Here is a 14,988-nt window from a genome sequence, read left to right as displayed (position 1 = left end):
AGGCATGTTACCAGGCAATCCTCACGCCCACCAGCCACCCAGCTATCTACATTCCTAATAATCTAATCACCAACTATGACGGCCAACCTAACCCTTCCCTCCTGGGCAGTAGGCCTTGGGGAGATATCCTCAGTGCGAAAGGATATTGCATCACCTGGAGAGCAGGTCCTTGCTACAGGATCCTTTCCTGCTACACCTGGTTGGTGCTCTCCCATCATGAGACCTTCTTCCTCCAAGGCAGCACCAGGGCTGCCAGTCTGAAGTTGGGACTTGACTACTATGTCCCTGAAGGTCTCATCTATATACCTCTCTGTCTGCCTCAGCTCCTCCAGGTCTGCCACTCCAGCCTCCAGAGATCGGACTCGTTCTCTGAGAGCCAGGAGCTCTTTGCATCGCATGCACATGTACAACTTCTCACCAGTGGGTAAAAAATCATACATGTGACACTCGAAGCAAAAGACTGGGAAGCCCCCCTCTTGCTGCTGGACTGCTGCCTTCATCTCAATTTTGATCAGTTCCTAGTTATGTTTTAGGTTGCTATGGGAGTAGGAATGTGTCTAACTTCCTTTAAATGTATTAGTGAATTCACTATGTGTCTGGTAGTGGCCTACCGGGGTCTGATCGAATTCTCAATAAAGTTTTTGTTGATGCTTTTTTTTTTTTTTTTTTTTGTGAAAGTGGCACCTGCCTATAAATTAAGGGATGAGCTAGGAGTGGGTGGATTGGGAAATACAAACAGTCTAACTTCAGTTAGTCAGCCTGAGTGACTCACTGCTCCCTTGATTAACAAATGTTGGTCCCTATTCAAACCCAATCACACTACCTCAACACCTTTCCAAGGTGAGTAACTGAGCTGAACTATTCAACTTTTTTACTTTGGTATACACTGCTCCTAGCTTATTTCTAGCTTCTGGCTACTTTTTGGGTTGTTTTTTTTTGTGGTTTCCCACGAACTTGGGGAGGGCTTTACACTTACGTGCATACATTTAGATTTTCAGAAATATGCACGTAATATTTCTCAGAAAAACTATGCAGGTGTAGTTTGTGGTGGGGTAATTTTTAAAGGAAAAGTATAGGCACCTTAGAAAAATGTTTGAATATGGATGCCTAACTTTAACTTTAGATGCCTTAATTTGAGGGACCTAAATTTAAGCAAAGTATGGGGACAACAAAAAGCAAAGTATGGGGACAACATAACTGTAGGCACCCAATACATGCATTTATATTTTAAATTGTTGACTTGCAGTTTCTACTTGTCGAATTTCATTTACCACTGTGCTCTGTACTCATTGTAAAGACCAGTTCTGCTATAATATGTTTTTTGAACTTCACTGCTGGAAGAGCGTGTTATAAATAAATATGATGATGAACCCAGCACTGAAAATCAGTGCTTAAGTTTGTTTACCAGACCTGGGAAAGCTTGCTCCCCTGACTTTTCCCCGCCCCTGGCCCTGTACACTTTTAAAGCATCTAAATAGAGGCATGAACATGAAAAAAGTTTGAAATTCAAAAGTCTAGATGCCAAAGTTTTAAAAACAGGCACCTAGGTCTTTTGAATATCAGGCTCTTAGTTCTTAATAAGACATTTTAAATAAATAAATAAAGATTGGGCTTTTAGTTCTTAGTACAGATCATGGATTCTAAATACATAAAGTCTACAACGTCCTTGAATTGCATTGTTTTCTTTCTACCAAATGAATGATTTGACTGTGATGAATCTGTTCATTTATTCAGGTGGGTGTTTTTTTAAGAAGAGTCCCTTTCATGTAAAAAGATGCCCGAGTCATTCACACTGGGCTTCGCGAAGGGCAGACCTTTGAATGGATCCTTACCGATCTCCAAGGAAAACGGTTCACTAAGCAATGCAACACTGGAGATGCTAAAGAACGAGATGCTACGAACTGCTTTACCTATCCTGTATGTACTCATCTTCACCATCAGTATTCCCCTCAATAGCGTTTCCCTGTGGTATCTGTGCCGCCATGCGCATCCTAGGTCTCCAACTATTATATTTGCCATTAACTTGGCAGTGACGGACTTGCTATACAGCCTGGTGCTTCCTTTTCAAGTTGCTTACCACCTGAGGGGAAACGACTGGCCCTTTGGGGATGCAATGTGCCGCATTGTCACCATATTGTTCTATGGAAACATGCACTGCTCTGTCCTGATTATGATGAGCATCAGTGTGGAGCGCTACCTGGGAATTGTTCATCCAATGCATTGTAAGACGCTCATAACTGTCAAGACTGCAGTTCTGACCTGTGTGCTCATTTGGACATTTGTTTTACTGGCAGATTCACCACTAATTTATACTAAGCTGACATTTCATGTGAAAGACTTAGGGATAGTCACTTGTTTTGATGTTTTGCCCAAGGACATGTTCCCTTCCAGAATGTATTATTATGTTTATTTTGCATCTCAAGCTATTTTATTCTTTTTCCTGCCTTTAATCATCATGGGAGTGTCCTACGTCTCCATCATATCAACTCTTCTTCATTCACCTGCTTCACAACTCAGAGAAACCAAGAAGCAGACAGCGCGCTTGATTGTGGCAGTGCTCACTGTATTTGTGGTGTGCTTTATGCCCAGCAGCATCACACAAATAGTTCATATGATATACTTCAGCAAAGGCAAGTCCTTGTACATTGCATACAAGCTTTTTCTGGCCCTTAATAGTCTCAACTGCTGCCTTGACCCATTCGTTTATTACTTTGGTTCCAAAGAATTCCGGCAAGGGTTGCAGGAGAAGCTCTTTCGATGCATACCCAGCAGTTATATTGAGAATATCACTGCAATATCAGAACACAGTTTGCCAATAACAGACAAAGTAAATTATACAGACAATTAAGTTGTTTGATCTGAAAGATAAAATGCCATTTAAAATTTAAAAAATAATAATTTTGAATGTGGTTTGCTCAGAGACTTTTATGATGGTGACATTAGAGCCAGCTTGAAAAAACATGCCAAGAGGAGTGGCTGAAATTTGCTTGTGCTTGTAGTGCATCAAAACATTTGCAAAGTGAAAGAACAGAAATTTTGCTGCAGCTCAGCTCATGTTGGCTCAGTGGGGCAGTGAAACTTGTTGCTTTATTTTGCATATCTTTATTGCTGCAGAGGAAAGTGCAAGTAAAATAGAAAAGCCAAGCAAAGATGCAAAATAGGAAACTTCTTTTTTTTTTCTTTCTCAGAAAATGTACAGAAATGGAATCAAATTTAATTAGCAAAGAAATGAAATTTAAACTGAAAGTGTGTGGATAACTTGCAGTCTTGTATTATGTTCATCTTCCTCTGTGGTTATGCAGTGGTCATATGCAAATCAAAGCAACCGATTGGCCCATCCTGCTAAATTCTACAAAGACTTTAAGGATTGGGCAAATCAGTGGTAATTTTCTGAAAAACAAGATACCAGATTGGAGCCATTGGCGGCCTCCATCTTTCACTCCAGCTGCAATGGGGAAAAGGAAACAAGTTCCAAAAGGTTCCAGACTGGCAATCTGTGTGACCTGGCAGAAAATCACCACTAGAGCAAATAAGTACAAACTTCCCCTAAGTCAGTTTGTTTGCACAGTTTTGAAATGGCACAAAATTAGAATCCCACAGAAAAAAATTTGGCAAGGCAGACCCAGGGGTTTGGTGGCAAATGTTGCGCATTGCCATGCTGGAGACCTTAGTTTAATTCCTGGGCTTGGCTTCTGCTTCCTGGACCAGCCAGGACTGGGGATGCTGGGAGGCAGCGTTCACAGCCAGTGGGGGCAGGGAGGCTCAGCAGGTAGTAGCTAGATTTAGGATGCACGTGTGCCGAGAAATGAAAGGATCTGTGGTCGGTGGCCCCTGGCCAAGGGCCGTCATTGCGATGGCAGGTCCAGCTGACTGAGGGAGTGAGCGGGTTATGAAATGGGGGCAAGGAGTGAATCCCGGGTAGTCACGAATGAAGATTCTCATGGTGTGCTAGCCCAATAGGGGCTGGTTCTGCTTGAGATGAAAGCCCAAAAGTGCAAGAACAAATTCTAGGCCAAAAAAAAAAAAGTGCAAATAAAAATGACTGCAAAACTTCCATCAGACTTTTACCCCAGTCCTTAAATGTAATCCAAAGGATCAAAAATCCTGCAGTGTTTTGGGCAGAAATTTCTGCCAGCACAATTATTTTTCTATGGACATTTTTGCCTCTTCTAGGTGCACTAATTATACTGTATTTATAGCCCATCTAGATGTACTTCTTCTAGAGCATTCTAATTGTTTTCATTCTTGGGAACTTGTGTAATGTTTTAGTTTGGTTGTAGGTGCAATAATTTCACTTTTTCGGTCTGCACATAGCACATTTCATCTTGTAGGACAGCAGGGAGAAAATACCTGAAACTCCCCAACATAATCCCGCAGCTGAAGTATTTACAACTTCCTTCTCGAGCTGTGAGGTAAAGATGTCTGCAGATATTAAGACTTGAGTTGCCTGATATTATGAATGGAAGTAGTTTTAGATTTAATTCTAAAAATTTAGTTTAAGTTAATTCTAAAATGTATAAAACACCTTTCTAAATTAATGCTTTCAATGGGGTAACAAAAAACATAAAGCATAAAATACAGTAAATAAATTAAAAAAAGTAAAACAATCACATAAATAACTATAAATTTCCATATATATGAAATACCATAGAATACCTAAATACTCAGCAAAAAACCATTATATTGGAGGTAATTTTCAAAAGCATTTATACTCATAAAATATTTTTTTGAAAATTACCCTAGATGTTGTATATATAAAAGCACACACAGAAGAAATTTGAGGGTGAAATTTAAACTTACCTGTTAATTTCCTTTCCTTTAGTCCTGCCAGACCGGTCCAGACAAGTGGGTTATGTTCCATCTGCCAGAAAAAAGAGAAAAAAAGCTCAAAGATGACTTCACTTCCCCCATAGGGGTCTGGTGCTACTTTCAGCTCTTCAGTATTCTATGCCAAAGCTAAAACAAAACCTGATGTAGCAAGAAACTTCACACCATGGTCAGTAATCCAGAAGTTAAGATAATTCCTACACCAAAGTCATCATTAGGCCAACTACCTTCAGAGTGGGCAACAACATACTCACTGCTAGTTTTCTGAACTTGTCAAACTGAGAACCTTTTATTGTTGGAGCTTCCTTGGACTGGTTCTGGACTGGTCTGGCAGTCCAAAGGAAAATAAATTAACAGATAAGTTTAAATTTCACCTTCCTTATCGTCTATGCCAGACCAGCCCAGACAAGAGAGCCATGCCCAAACTCCATCCAGACTGGGCAGGAAGAAGCCATGATAGCTCTCAGGACCCCTGAGTCAAAGGTGTTCTGGCCTGCACACCCACACTGAGGTGTTTAGAGCAGGGAAGAAATGGCAACAAGGGTGCTAGCTACCCTGCCATTCTCCTCTGGAAAGATAGGTTTTGATTCTGCCTATGAAGAATCCTGCACCTTCATCAAGTGGGCTCAGCCTGGAACCTGCAAATTCTTGCTGGAGCAGACTGAAGCAATCATCTCCTTGATTTCTCCTGAAATCAATGCCTTTGAAACCACTGTGCTTTCATATGATACATTAAAGAGCAAGAAAAAATGGTCACCTACAATACATCTAAAAGGTGACCTACAACAGACTTGAGAATGGCTTTCCCTGTACTGGCCTACATTGCCCAACTTTCTCAACATCATAAGTGAGAAAAGCCTGATTCCAATAGAAGCAAACATTATCCTTAGAAGAGGGATATTATTGATCTCAGGGATACCCTTTCATTTAAAATTACAAAGACTACCAAGGAGACAGACTTCCACATCAAAACTCAAAGAGATGCCCTATGAGGCTTGAGAGAAAGTGAGGCCAGATGCCTTCAAAATTAAGCTCAGGTTTCAAGTCGAGTAGGCCTTCCACAGTGGAGGACTTGCATTTTTGACTCCCTGAAAGAAAGCATCCCATCTCACAAAATAGAAACAGAGCTTCCATGACTGTGTTCCTTGCAGCAAGCCAGGTCCAATCTCTGCTCTATGCATCTATGCGAGATATACCTTCAAACCATTCTCCTCTGGTGGAAGGGCAAGATTAAAGGAATGAGTCCCTCAAAGGGAAATATTGTCTCCTCCATAAGGTGACCTCACAGAGGCTCCAAAATCTAAGACAGGTCCACTATGTTATCCTCTTTCATGCCACCGAAGGCTGTAATCCCTAACACTAGGTATCCTCACTATGTAGCCTGGTTCTCTCAACAGCCAAGGTTATAAAAGAGAATGGAAAGGATTTTCTAGGGAAGAATCTTCAACTAGGGGAAAGGGGAAAGGAGCACCCCTGCCTGCACTTTCAGAATTTGGTCTAGAGAGAATGTCTAGGTCACACCAACCAAATCTCTTGAAAGTCCAAAAAACTTCTTCTTCTCTTCTCTCAACTGGACAGTCCCTTTTCTAAGTCTGTGAAGGCTAGTCGACAGTAGGGTAAAGTCCTTCCCTTTTGGAGTGACCTGAATTTGGGGATCCATAAAAATCACTCCCCTCCTTCCCAAAAAGCAAACTATATCTAACCATACCTTGAGCATGCTCAACCCAGTTTATATATGGGGAACATGACCAATCCCAGCTCCCTGGCTGATCTAAAAAATACAAAACCCTCTCTCTATAAGAAAGAAAAGGGAAAACAGTAAAGGAGCAAAGCATTCCTTACAACTATTTATTTATTTATGAACATTTGATATTCAGACTTTTCCCAATGTTGGTCTCAAGGCAGATTACAATAAATTTAAATGAACATAAACTTTAGAACAACTTACAACTGAAGCAGGATTTGCAATTAGTGTAGCATTGGGATCCAGCATAAGAAACCTTTTTTGTCCCTGTTGTGTACAACAAAGTCCTTCATCAGGAGTTCAAGTAGTTGAGCTGAAGATATGAGTCTTAATGCAAGGTATGGCTGAAAAGCCAGGCCTTAGCTTTTTTCATAAACTTAAGGTAGCATGGCTCCAGGTGCAAGGTTGGTGGTACCATGTTCCAAATGTTTGGTAAATAGCTGCAAGTGGAGAGTTTCATGCAGGACAATCTGGCAATAGCCAGCGGAGGAGAAGAAAGAAGAGTCATTTTGGTGGACTGGAGTTCCCTTGAGTGTCTGTAAGGGGAGAGATTTTGTGACAGGTATTCAGGGACCTGTTTATTTAAGAATTTGTAAACAAAGCAGAGAGTTTTAAACTTTATCCTGCTTTCACCTGGGAGCCAGTGAAACTGGTATAAAATAGGCTTTATATGATCAGTTGCTTTTGCACCTACCAAAATTCTCACAGCAGTATTTTGTAGGAGCTGGATGTACTTAGCACTGTAAACCGTTGTGATGGCATGTCTGAAGGACGGTATAGAAAAATTGATAGATAAATAAATAAATTATGAGATGCTATTGTATAGGGAATTCCACTAATCAATATGGCTGGTGATTAACACATGGATTACAGTTGTAAGATTGTATTTATCAAGGAAACTGAGTAATTGGCAGATCTGGTGCAGACACATGAAAGAGGATTTTACTACTTTTGAGATGTGGAGTTCCATTGTGAGGTTTTGGTCAAGTTCAACCCCTAGGGTTGGTACTGACTCCATAGGATGTAATATGGTGTCTGCTAGTGCAGGAAGCAATTGTAGCAGCTGAGCCAAAGGAATTCCAATTTAGATGGGATTAGTCTGAATTTGTGTTTGCTAAGCCATTGGGCTACTGCTGTAAGAGTTATTGAGATTGATAATGAATGAAGTTTGGTAAGATCCCATTTTGCTGTAGAGTTGGTTGAAATCAGTAAATAGGTGGCACTCAATATTGAAGGAGTGAATGAGATCGCAGATAGAATGTATGCAGATGTTGAACAATATCGAGGAGAGGCCTGAGCTCTAAGGTTTTCCACCAGTGAGCACTCTAGGGCAGGACAATTTGTTGGGCCGTGCAACTTATTGTTTTCTTTTGGAAAGGAAGGATTCAGTGCCATCAATGCCGATGCCCTTTAGGCCCTGAATCAGGAGATGGTGATCAACTGTATCAAAGGTGGCCATGAGATCAAGCAGAACAATGAGGAAATTACCACCTTGATCTGCATGGAAGTGGATATTCTTTGTAATGGCCACAGGACCAATTCTGTTCCATGGCCTTTTCATAAGCCAGATTGGTAGTGGTATAGGATATTGTACTCCTCAAGGAAATCTAGGAGCTGGAGGTAAACTACTTTTTCCATCACCCTGGATTAGAAAGGGAGGCTAGAGATTGGGCAATAGTTGGCGATTATTTTAGGATCAGTGTCAGGTTTCCTTAGGATGGGTTTGATAACAATCTTTGTGAGCGAGTTGGGTATCAAGTCTCGTGTTAGAATGACATTTATTATATTGGGTAGTCAGGTAGCTAGGTCATTTTTCAGGTTACAGATGAATCTTGGGAAAATTGGATCTAATGAGCTCACAGACTGGCTGATTCGCTGGGGGATCTTTTCTATCTCTAGTGGAGTGATTGTCCTGAAGTCAGACAATGGGATGAAGTTTGGAGGGAGTTGAATAGAATTTGCCTGTGTGTTTATTGCATTTATGGGGTGGTTGGTGCCAGGTACAAATGAGGTGGAGGGATGAAAGGAGAAATGAATAACTCATATATTTTCAGTGAAGAATTTGGCAAAGTCTTCAATTTTGTCACCCTTTGTGTTGGTAGAAGGAGTTTGTGTTTCCAGTTTGGAGAGTTTCCATATCAGGTGAAATCATTTATTTGGGTGGTTTATGGACAGTTCTAGTTGTTTGGAAATGCAGTTGCTGCTTTGTATTTGTTGGAGTGCTCTTTACAGAGATGAAGGTTGATATCTGGTTTTTGTTTCTGCCATGCCCATTCAAATTGTCAGGATTGTTGTTTTAGGAGAAGAAGACCTGCTTTGAGCCATGGAAAATTCCTGGGGTTCTGGTAGGACTGGATTTGAGAGGGGCTAGAATCTCAATTGCTGACAGAATTAATTATTCTATTGCTGGACTAGAAGTTCTGGTAGGACTGAGTTGGTAGTTGTGGATATGTTGATGAAATTGCATAGATTTTCGCTTGTAATACAGGCTAGGTTTTTGGTAAGCGATTTGGATGTAGGAGCACTGAGGACTTGGTTTGGGATTTGGGATGGTGACCTGGAAATATTTATGGCCTGACCAGGAAATGGAGACCACTGATGTTAGTTGGAATCAATCTTGGTGCTGGAAAACTGGAAAATTAAGTTGAGAGTGTAACCATGTCTGTGCATAGAGACTTTATTTAGTTGGGTGAAGCCAAGGTCATCCCTGTTCGCTGGAAGCTGGCGGCATGCCCTTTGAGGGAGTACTCTGCATGTTAGGTGAAATCCCCTAGAACTAGGATGCTATGTTTAGTCACAGTGATGTCACATAGGAATTTGGATAATTTAAGGAAGGAGTCAGGGTGCTTATCAGGTGGGTGGTAGATAAGGACAATTTTAGGTCCCTCCATGCCTTGGAACTGTTACAAGACAGTCACATTTTGCTAATCTCTTTAGTAGTCCAGACAGCAGGAAGAGTGTGAAGCCTTGAATTTACTTGTCTCCTCTCTCTGTTCACGTCTTCAAGAGAGAGAGAGAGAGAGAGAGAGAGAGAGAGAGAGCACACAGCTGTAACACTGCTCGCTGAATTCTAATTGCCACTCAGCTAGACTGTTGGGCCCTAACTGTTTACATACAAAACCAATCTCCTGCCTCGATGCGGAGGAAGTCCCCAGCACACGGCTCCCACACTGATCGGGCAATTCCAATTACAGCTAGGCTGAGACCCTTGTTCTAAAAGTGCAGGAAGATGTGAAACAAGCCTTGTGGTTCTTTTGATTCTTGTGGTTGATTTTGAAAAGGAAACAGATTCTGCATGGACTTTTTTTTTTTTTTTTTTTTAAATAATGCATGAGGTGTGGTTAATATCCCATGTTGGAACTTCTGGGTGGGTGAAAATCATGTTGGAACTTCTGGGTGGGTGAAAATCATGGTAGATCTGCCCATTTGAGAAAACATTAAAGAACAACAATGAAATGCCAGTCAAAACGTGACATTCAAGGAACAGAGAATTTTCCGTGGTTCCCCCTGAAGATGAATATTTCGAAAGATGAAAAGAAGGGGAAGTACTCTATACACATTAGCTAAGCACTGAATCATAAATTTTATTTTAATTGCAAAAAGAAGAAAAAAGTGCATGTAACAACTGCAAATGTGAATTATAGAACAGGACCATGATTATATATACAGCTAAAGTGCAGGCTTCTTGAAATAATGGCCTGGCATGCTCAGTATGATTGTCTTGATATAATTCTATAGATATTATTGCTGTCACCATACAAAGCAGTGGTTCCCAATCCTGTCCTGGGGACCCCCCCCAGTCAGTCAGGTTTTCAGGATATCCACAATGAATATGCATGAGAGAAAATGTGCATGCTATGGAGGCAGTGCATGCAAATTTTCTCTCATGCATATTCATCGTAGATATCCTGAAAACCTGACTGGCTGGGGAGTCCCCAGGGCAGAGTTGGGAACCATTGATATGGGAGGATTATACTGACAATTTTGGATACTTTAGTACAGGGTTTAATTTGTGGGGGAATGGCCTGGAATGCAGTTCTGCCACTTCTTTTCAGACTTAAGAGGCAGAGCAGGGGGTGTTCTACTCCAGCCCTACCAACCCCCCCCCCCCCCCCCCAGACAGCCTACAGAGAAGAAGTAGGGAGGGGGTGAGCCTGGAGCAGCCCTTCACTCCTATTCTGCAGGGAAGAGGAGGGGAAGTGATGTGATTCTGAAGTAGACACTGCAGAGTAAAGAACAGACACAAAAAAGAGTTATATTAGCACAAATTGAAACCTGCGAGCAGCAGTGCCAATAACTAAGGCTTCAGCCTTGGCCTTGATGATCGGAATTACTGTTCACAAGTTTCCTTTATTGTGCCTGTTACCTGGAGCTTAATTTCTGGCAGAATGACTAAGAACGGGTGTTCTCCTACCTTTTTTCCTGAATCCAAAGAAGGGGTGCAGAATTGGCATTGTAAATCAGATGTGGCTCCCCAGCAGAAATGGAGTGTGAAGAGTGTGTTGGCATATATTTGTGTAAGAGAGAGAATTCACACCCAGGCCTCACCACACTGTTTTGGACTGATTCCTGAAGTATTAAGTAACTTTCAGCTCTTTTTAGCAGGGAAAAAGCTTTGAGGTTCAGTTCTTGTTTGGATCCTGCTTAAGCTAAGCCAGGGATGAAGTAGGCTTGCACGTCTTGGCTTAGCCACCTCTAGAATCAGTAGGAAAGAGATTGATAAGAACACACGAAGCAATGTCAGTTTCAAACTGAGTTCATCTTCAAAGCAGCCAGTGCAAAAAGAAATATGGTAAATTCAAATATCTTTACAAGCTTTAATAGGTCCCAAACACATGGTGTTTAAAAAATAAGAGTCATAGAGTATGACCAATGTGGCATCCCTGACAGTGAGATCATGATTTGTAACAATGGGTCTGCTTAAAATTCCACTTAATTTGTATGCTCTTATAATCCTGAAAGGGAGAATAGAAAAACACCAGAGTAAATCGGCAATAACTGCAGCAGAGTATAGAAACAAGTTAGCTATAAACAATGACAATTCTCAAAGATGACGTGAGATAAAGAAGTGTGATAGGCAGGCTACTTCCTTTCCCATGTGTGCTATAGCTGTTGTGGGTTACTTAAAGTTGAATTAATTTGCGCCTAGGGAAAGAGACATGTAGGTCAATAATGGAAAATGAAACTTGCTCCAGGAAGTTACAACTGATTAGGCAATAGTATTTCTAGATTGTTTAGAGTTGGTTCTCTATTGCAGGGTCTCCAAAAACCTCTCCTGGGGACTCCATGTCTAGCCAGTCAGTCAGGTTGTCAGGATATTGGCAGCAACTATGCATGTAATAAATGTACATACGTTCGGAGATCCAGTATATGCAAATTTATCTAATGCATATTCATTATGGATATTCTGAAAACCTTACTGCCTGTGCGGTCCCCAGGAGAAGTTTTGCAAGCCCTGGTCTATTGGCTGAATTCATCTTGCAAAATCACAGAGCTTGATTAATCATCTTGTCACAGAACGCCCGGCCCCTGTTCACCTAAAGGAAACATGTTAAAAACATCTTCCAATTAATTAGCTCTGCTGCTACTACCGTAATGACAGTTTGATTGAAGAGACGCAATTTAGAGCCCAACATTGGATAAAGATGTGTTTACAGAGGTCGCAAGCTGTCTTACCGGTGCGCCATGATGTTAAAATCAAGGTGCACAAGATTCACAACAAAAAAATAGTGCTGGTAAAGCCCTCTTGGCCCACCTCTGTGAAAAAGTAGGGGCAACCTTACCAGCAAAAAAAGTATTTATGTTTAAATGTGCTTGTTGCTCAAGAAACGATGAAAATGAACAACATCACATAGCATTCATTTGTTTCTTGTCCATGCCATATTATTCCAAGCAAATCCTAGCCCATTGGCAACATTCCTAGTTTACACAATAACATTCCTCCCCCTCTCCTATTCCCCAAACTAAGGGCCTCATTTTCCAATATCACAGCAGTAACGCATGAGGGGGCGTGTCCTATGCAAATAAGGCATTTTTCGTGCAGTGGGGAAACATCGCCGCACGCGATGTTTTCGCCATTCGCGGAACTGGAGTCGCAAATCGCGAAAACATCGTGCACCGCGATGATTCATTGGTTGTTTTATCGCGGTGCACGATGTTTTCGCGAAAGTGTCCAGCTAGCTTGTTGTTGCCCAGATAGAGTGTCCATCAAGCTAGGTGGAGAGAACGTTGCCCAAATCTCCTCTTGGAGTGAGTTTCCTCACTCCGACGGCCAGCAAATCTTCACTAGAGACCACTGTTCTTTCCGTATGTCTCATGTGGAATGCGAAAGTGGCCCCCAACCCCCGACGCTCATACCTAATCCCCACCTCGAGTTACTAGGTGGCCCTCCCATAGGGATACAAATACTTGTCTAGGGCATAGGCATTATAGGAAGTCTCAGTCTCTCTCTCTCTCTCTCTCATGAGGTGCAAAGAAACAGGGCCTCTTTGGCAGTGAAAGAAGTCATACATTATGAATATGTGAAAAATTGTTTATATCTTCATGCAAGTTGAAAAGGAGTGTCCTAAATTTCCCACTTCTGACCTACATTTAATACACAAGTCTGAAACTGCTGTTTGAACCAAATAGGCTTATCATAGTGAAAATGATGATCACATCAACCAGTTATATTGTGTCTCTCACAAGTGCGCATTTATTATTATTTTCTGAATCTGATCAACACTATGAATAAATGTATTGATAGACATCCACGTGCATAATTCTTCTGTCCATTTATCCCATATTATATCATAATTCAATTTTTTGCTTAATAAGTCTAAGGATTTGTATAGAGAAGATGGCGGACTCAGAGATTCTGTGGGTCTCTCAGATTGTCATCCCTTAATGATATGCCAGTGGTCGGCTGTAAGGTCATCAGTATTTCAGGACCGCACATCATGACTGATCTGCAAATAACTAATATTCCCATTGCATAATCCCAAATGACTTTATATCACCCATATCATCCAATATATGAGCAAAACAAGTATTTAAAAACTGTCCTCAACTTTGTAAAAATATTGTTTTCCAAAGTTTGAGGTGTGCCCTACAATTTGAAGCTTTCTAGCTTTACAGACATCAATGGGATTCATTTGTTCTTGTCCATGCCATATTATTCCAAGCAAATCCTAGCCCATTGGCGAGAGCACGTCGGTCAGAGGGGAGCAACATGGCACTAGGAGGAAATGGAGCAGCGGCGGCGGCAGCAGCACAGAAGGTCTCCAGGGGTCTCTCTCTCGCGCAGGGATAAGCAGCGGCGGCGGCGACACAGACACAGAAATGTGAGGTGTCCGGGAGTTTCTCTCTCACGAGCGCCTCATCACCAAGCGGGCAGGCCGGCAACGAGCCCGGTGGAGAGGCTCGCGAGAGAGAGAGAGACCCCTGGAGACCTCCCATGGAGCAGCGTCGGGCGGGCCAGCAACGAGCCCGGTGGTGAGGCACGCGTTCTGGATAAGAGAGGAGGAGGGCTGAGGGAGAGGGACTGGGTTGTGGAGGAGGTGGGAAGGGAAGGAAGAGAATGTGAGTACATGGGAAGGGTAAAGTGGAGTACAGAAAAAGGGAGTGGAGGAGGGCTGAGGGAGAGGGAAGGGGTTGAGAAGGTGGGAGGGAAGGAAGGATGATGAGAGGGGATGGAAGGAAGAGGATGTGAGTAAGTGGGAAGGGTAAAGTTGTGGAGTAGAGAAAAAGAGGGTGTGGAGGAGGGCTGAGGGAGAGGGGAGAAGGAGAAGGAAAGGGAAGGTGAGAGGGGAAGGAAGGAAAAGGGAAGAGGATATGACTGAACAAGTGGGAAGGGTAAGAAGTTCTGGAGAAGAGAAAAAAGAGTGGAGGAGGAGGGCTGGGAGAGGGAAGGGGTTGTAGATGAGGTGAGAGGGGAAGGAAAGGGAAGATGAGAGGGGATGGAAGGAAAAGGGAAGTTGTGGAGAACAGAGCGGCTCTAACTGTGCCGGTCTGACAGATGGAATCTCGCCCGTTTTAACGGGCTTAACGGCTAGTAAATACATAATGTAAGCCGCCTAGAAAATGTGAGAGAACAGCCTATAAATATATAAATAAAATGCATACATAGGTAAGTCATTTTAGCCCAGGAAAATTGTGCTGGGACCAAATTTAGGGTCTCATTTACTAAGTATTTTTCCTATAGACACAGAAAGGGAGAAAAGCCTTAGTAAATCAGGCCCTTAGTGCTTCAATGTATGGCCGTACTGCTCTGGGGATGCTTTAGCACCCGATTTTGTAAATGAGTCCCTGTGTGTTTAAAATGCTTGCAAAGTATGGATACTTGCCAGGTACTTGTATCCTGGATTGGCCTCTGTTGGAAACAGGATGCTGGGCTTGAAGGACCCTTGGTCTGACCCAGCATGGCAACTGCTTATATT

The 14,988-nt window shown here is 42.2% G+C and overlaps 1 protein-coding gene across 1 annotated transcript; it reads left to right on the top strand.

Annotated features, from left to right (window-relative positions):
• Positions 1-1,743: 1,743 nt before the first annotated feature.
• LOC115091574 (P2Y purinoceptor 8-like) lies at positions 1,744-3,439 on the top strand. The gene has a single exon (XM_029601753.1). It carries the CDS (start codon positions 1,775-1,777, stop codon positions 2,846-2,848), a length of 1,074 nt encoding a protein of 357 aa, XP_029457613.1. The 5' UTR covers positions 1,744-1,774; the 3' UTR covers positions 2,849-3,439.
• The last annotated feature ends 11,549 nt before the right edge of the window (positions 3,440-14,988 follow it).

The sequence above is a fragment of the Rhinatrema bivittatum genome, chromosome 5, assembly GCF_901001135.1.
Source record: "Rhinatrema bivittatum chromosome 5, aRhiBiv1.1, whole genome shotgun sequence".
Taxonomy (NCBI): Eukaryota; Metazoa; Chordata; class Amphibia; order Gymnophiona; family Rhinatrematidae; genus Rhinatrema; species Rhinatrema bivittatum.
This window is presented reverse-complemented; position numbering and strand designations above follow the sequence as displayed.

Bases quoted from the DNA above. Each gene is read 5' to 3' on its own strand.
- LOC115091574 (XM_029601753.1), top strand. From the start codon at position 1,775: ATGCCCGAGTCATTCACACTGGGCTTCGCGAAGGGCAGACCTTTGAAT.